We start from the raw sequence: 5,888 nt of genomic DNA, 5'->3' as shown, positions 1-5,888 counted from the left end.
TCTATTATTGGGAGTGGACTACATCCACCCTGATTGAATTGGCCCTGTCAACACTGGTTCTCCACTTGTGAAGTAACTCCCTGCTCTCCATGTGTCAGTATATAATGCCTGCATCTGTAACTTTCACTCTATGCATCCGAAGAAGTGAGGTTTTTACTCACGAAAGCTTATGCCCAAATAAATCTGTTAGTCTTTAAGGTGCCACCAGACTCCTTGTTGTTTTTGTAGATACAGACTAACACGGCTACCCCTGATACTTTACAGATCCTACTGACTTTTGCCAGACTGGTGGCAGTGTAAACTGAAAGTCATGCATAAAAAAAGATTTCACAACAAATACTGCCTTGTTGCACCCTCACTAGGTTGCAATTATTCTGAACCCTATTTTCCTACATTTTTACCAATATCAATTATGCTATCTGTAAATAGTGGCTCATCAGCATCAAACTACAAAAATGGCAAGATAGTTTAGTATTTCAGTTGAGACGGTGACAAAAGTGTAACCTGAAATTCTTACGAAAAACAGAGCTCGGGAAACTGAACCACTGCAATCCTATTGGACAGAAGCTGGACAAATCTAGACTCACATTAGAAATGGCAAAACATTTTCTACAGGTGTCCAATGCAGTCCCAGTCTGTTTCTTTCATCATTATCAATACTTTAAAGACTGTTATCAGACTGTGAAGATCCAAAAGTTGGTTAACTTCTTTATATTATTGGTTGCAAAATGCATTCTTCCGCTCCCTCATAAAAAATGCTTCAACGTTCTTCCATTTGAAACAAAAGTTGAAGATTATGACATCCAAAAGCTAGCCTGCAAAAACAGTTTTCCTTACTATACCCATCTGTGCTTTTATCAGTTACGGGGCTACATAAATCATTAACAATGGAACAGTGGGCAAGCAAGATATCCAATAAAGCACTTTCAAAAAGGCAACTGATAAGATTCATGATTTCAAGGGAGTCTAGTCAGCTTTTAAAAATATAATACATCAATAAGAGTCGTTTTGAAGTTTCAATCCATTAGGGCCAGATTTAGAAAGGTATTTAGGTGCCTAAAGTTTCAGATAGTAAATCCAGATCTAATCAAACTGACCTATTCAAATAGTCTGAAGAAGACTATGATCTGTAAAAATAAATGCTACATGGGTGAAAAAGAGATGTAGAGCAGGGCTGGATCCCTAACAGAGACTTCACTGGCTGCATTACTGTCAGGATACCAGGAAATGCTAACATACAATAACCCCAAAGAGTAAAAAAATAACCCCCCTTTCCTACCCACACAACTCTCCCCTCTCTTCTGTCACGCCACCTTTGGAAGGTCACATCACCTAATGCGTCAGGCAGTGTTGTTACAAAGCCTAGTTTTATCGGCGATACAAATGTTTACATACTCTCCGGTGTGTGTGAATAACTAACTGTGTTTTGGAGAAAACCCCTGTTAGTGGGCGGGAGGTCGGAGGTGCACCGCCCAGTCTGCCGGGCTAAGCCCCGCTGCAGCTCACCTGACTGGAGGTTGGAGGGTCCCCCCCAGGCAAGGCTGGACAGGACAGAAAGCCCGGACACCCGAGGCAGCAAACCGCCCCCTGGGGCTGACCCATCCCTAGCGCTAGCGGCTCCTTCTGTCCCGGCTGCGGCTCCCGCCCTCCTGCTCCTGGCCAGCCTGTAAACACAATAGCACGCGCCAGCGCCCAGCACGAGCCCCGCCGCCACCCCAGCTCTCGCCGCCGCCCCCCTGGCCTCCCCCATGGCCCTCTGGTGCTCGTCCCCTGGGAGCACTAGGGCAACGCCAGGCTGAGGCGGGCCCAAGCGCCCGTTTCACAGCCGCGGGACGCGCCCCATCCCAGCCCGGCGGAAACGGGACACTTCGTTCCCCCTCCCCTCTGACCTCTGCCTCCCTACGCTGACGTGCTGCTCCACCGCCCCTCCCCCAGCTCGCACAGCGCAGGCGGGGCCAGCCAGGCGCTGTAGCGATCTCCGCACACCCGGGGGGGAGGGGGGTTTGTGGGGTCCCTCCCCCCCAGCGCTCGTGCCGGAGAGCCGTGTCGGGGCGCTGGGGCTTCCCGTGGCCCCCCGCAGGAGCGCCTGGCGGGCGCGCGGAGGGGGCCGATGCCTCTTTGCTAATCCGCCACTGTCCACACCCAAAACCTTCCTCTCTACTGCACACCCCAAGTGATGGTCCGCCACTCCCCAGCCTAATAAGCACATCAGGAGAAGTACCTCAGATGTGGACATGATCTATTATATTTAAATGCTAACAAAAATGTGGGCATGATTGGAAACTAAAACCAGCCACCCCAAAAACCTCATGAGGGCATCTGATTTGATTTAATTTCAAGCCTAGTCATGTGCAGCCCCCCTCCCCCATCACAGATTATAAACTCTTGGGGGCATGGACCTTCTTTTTATTCTGTTTACACAGCACAATGGGATCCTGATCAGTGACGGGCTCCTACGTGCTACCACAATACAAATAACATTTTCAAGGTATCTCTTACTTAAAAACTCCAACAATAATAATCTCCACAAAAGAAGAGGGTGGGAGATTATCTCCAAATGGGAGAGACATTCCAATCAGTTATAAGAGAGAAAAATGGTAGTAACAGCTCCACTATCACCTCTTAATTTTTCACTCAGCCCTTCTTCAAAACATGAAAACTAGCTGAAGCTAAGCAGATACTGTTACAGGTTTTTAAAGTTTATGAACAAAACAACTACTACTACATACACCTCTACCCCGATATAATGCAACCCGATATAACATGAATCCGGATATAATGCAGTAAAGCAGTGCTCCGGGGGGGGTGGGGCTGCGCACTCCGGCGGATCAAAGCAAGTTCGATATAATGCAGTTTCACCTATAACGCAGTAAGATTTTTTGGCTCCCAAGGACAGTGTTATATCGAGGTAGAGGTGTTGTAATAAACAGCTCCTGAACAGCAATTTTTGACAGATCTCAAAGCACTTTACAAAGGAGGGCAGCATCATTCTCCACATTTTATAGATGGGGAAATGGGACTTGTCGTAGGTCACCCAGGAGCCAAACTGGGACTAGAATACTAATTTTCTGAGTCTCAATCCTATGCTGGATCCAGTAGGCCACACTAACACCTTCTGGCTAAGAATCCCCTAGTACTTCACAAATATTAATTAATCTGCACTATAGCCTTGTGAGCTAGGTCAGAGGTTCTCAAACTGTGGTCCGTGAGCTCCATTCAGGTGGTCCGCGGATAGTTACCTCTAAAGTGCATGCTTGGGTGGCTGCACACAAGAGAATGAAGGGCCACCCACCTAATTAGTGGAGCCGCGCAGGCGTGGCTCCACTAATTAGGTGCCTGGACCCTGGAGAAGACGCACATGTAAGGTGAGGTGGTGACCTTGGAGGGAATAGGGAGTAGATGGGAGGGGGAAGTGGGATGAGAAGACGGGGTGAAGGGAATTTGGGATGTGCAGGGCTGAGAAAAAGGCGACTTTCCCCAGCTCCAGGGCAGCGGTTGCTATGGAGAGACAGCCCTCCTTCCCAGCCTCAGCTCTGTGGCTGCTGTGTCGGGGGAGAGCCCTCCTCCTTCCCAGCCCCAGATCAGGGGCTGCCACAGCAGGGGAGAGAAGAAGAGACCCCCACCTTCTTCCCAGACCCAGCTTGGGGGCTGCCGCGGCCAGGGACAGAGGGCACATCCATCTCATTAGAAAGATAAGACTACTGATATTAAAATATGAGTTGTGTGCTTTTATTTGTAGAACAAAAAAAGTTTATTATTATTAAGTTTTTTTTATTTAGCACTTTTATCCAAAGCGCTTTTCGATAGTTAGCTAATGGGACAAACAACATTTGGAAAGATCATTAAGTGGTCCAACGAGACCCTCAGCAATTTTCAAGTGGTCCACAAAAGAAAAGAAGTTTGAGAGCCACTGATCTAGTCAGTTACAAAATAAGAGTTTAGATCCTGTTTCTATTTTTGGGGTAGTTTTTTTTATCGTGTTTGCACTGAAAAAAATGCAACTTTAACAAACCGTGGTCATAGCTTTTGAACTAAAAAATCACAACTTTTTTACAGCCATAGTAATTAATTAATAAGTAAAGATAAGTTGAAATCAGAGGCAAGGCAAGGATGTGGGCAACAGTTACACATATACCTAATGTAATTTTATGAGTATTTTTATTAAAATTCTGTCCATAGCTTTTCAAAAAATGGTTAGACATGTCTGCTTTCAGAAAATTTAAAACCATCAGAAGTAAGGGTGGCAATACCGCGATCCCCATTGCATTTTCCTTTTGGGTCAGAATCTCTAATTTGAGAAACACTGGTCTCCCCCCGTGAAAACTGGCCTTTTGTGTGCATTTACCCTATAGTATACAGATTTCACGGGGGGCAGACCAGATTTCAAGGTACATGATGCCTTTTTCATTGCCGAGAATTTGGTAGGGCCCTAGAAATGTGGTCTGGATGAGGAATTCAGTGGTGCGTAGCAATGATCTGTATGGATGGGGACTGTATGGAGGCTCATGGGTAAGGCTGAGAATCATTCACGGAAGTCAAGGCTTCCGTGACTTTCCATGACCTCAATGAATTTTACAGAGCTGGTGCAGCTGACTCCAGGACCACCTCAGCAGCTGGTCCCCAGGGCTGCCCTGGAGCAGCGGTCTGGGACTGGCGGTGGCAGCAGTGGCGGGGCCCTGGGCCCCCCCCAGCCTGGAGCAGTGGGGCCTGAGGCTTCCTTGCTCAGACTGGCCGTGGTGGCAGTCTTCCGTCTTTACCTCCCAGCAGATAAGATTTAGTTACAGATATTTTTAGTAAAAGCCATGGACAGGTCATGGGGCCATGACTTTTTGTTTATTGCCCGTGACCTGTCCATGACTTTTACTAAAAATACCCATGACTAAAACGTAGTCTTACTCATGGGGGAAGTAGGGAACAGATGAGGAATAATGGGGCTCAACTGGGGGGTAGCGATGGAAGTATGGATAGGAGCTTGGCTTGTTTAGGAAGTATGAATTGTGCCTGAGTGATGAGGTAGGGGGGCTCAGTGTAGGTGCCAGACTGGGTGTATGAATGGTGTCTGGGAGGGTCTGAGTGGGGGGCTTAGTGTGGTGTGGGGCTGGGGATATAGATGGGAGTAGGGATGGAAGTGTGAGTGGTGGGTGTGTGTAGTGCAAGGCTGGGTGTATGAATGGAGTTGTAATGGGGAAAATTTGAGGAGCTAATATGGACAGGGGGCATGAAATAAGTTAGAATGGGCTATGAATTTAGGGCCTGGTGTGAGGGGAGGGCAGGTGCTATGAATGGAGTTGGGATGTGAATAGAATTGGAGGGATGAATGGCGTTGGGATCGGAATGAGTTGGGTTTGGGGCAGGCGATATAGAGTTGGGATGGGTGAGTGGGGGCTCGGAGCAGCGGGTATGAATGGAATTGGAAGGATGAATGGAGTTGGGATGGGAATGAGTTGGGTTTGGGGCAGGGCAGGGGATATAGAGTTGGGATGGGTGAGTGGGGGCTCGGAGCAGCAGGCGTGAATGGAATTGGAGGGATGAATGGAGTTGGGATGGGAACGAGTTGGGTTTGGGGCAGGCGATATAGAGTTGGGATGGGTGAGTGGGGGCTTGGAGCAGCAGGCATGAATGGAATTGGGCTGGGTGAATGGGGTGCTGGGCAGGGCAGTTCAGAGTTGGGATGGGCTGAGTGGGAGTTGGGGTGAGATGGTGAAGGTCATGGGCTATACAGTCGGGATGGGATGGGTAGGGGCAGGGCAAGAACGGAGTCAGGGTGGGGTGACCAGGGAGGGGGTATAGAGTCGCGATGGGGCGAGTGGGGGGCGGGACACGACCCTCCCCTCCCTGTCGGGCCCCGCCGTACTCTGAGCCTAGGCGCCCAAGGAGGGCGGGCGGTG

General features: G+C 48.8%; 1 protein-coding gene across 1 annotated transcript in view; it reads right to left on the bottom strand.

Moving 5' to 3' along the window:
- Positions 1-1,880, bottom strand: part of ARMC10 (armadillo repeat containing 10) — a 15,587-nt gene extending 13,707 nt beyond the window's left edge. The window contains exon 1 of the mRNA XM_034766069.1: positions 1,507-1,880. Coding sequence (XP_034621960.1) covers positions 1,507-1,750 — 244 coding nt within the window. The 5' untranslated portion in view covers positions 1,751-1,880. The remainder of the gene's footprint in view (positions 1-1,506) is intronic.
- Positions 1,881-5,888: the final 4,008 nt, after the last annotated feature.

This window comes from Trachemys scripta, chromosome 1 (assembly GCF_013100865.1).
Source record: "Trachemys scripta elegans isolate TJP31775 chromosome 1, CAS_Tse_1.0, whole genome shotgun sequence".
NCBI classification, from domain to species: Eukaryota; Metazoa; Chordata; order Testudines; family Emydidae; genus Trachemys; species Trachemys scripta.
The sequence above is the reverse complement of the archived record's forward strand: the minus strand, read 5'-3'. Positions and strand labels throughout refer to the sequence as shown.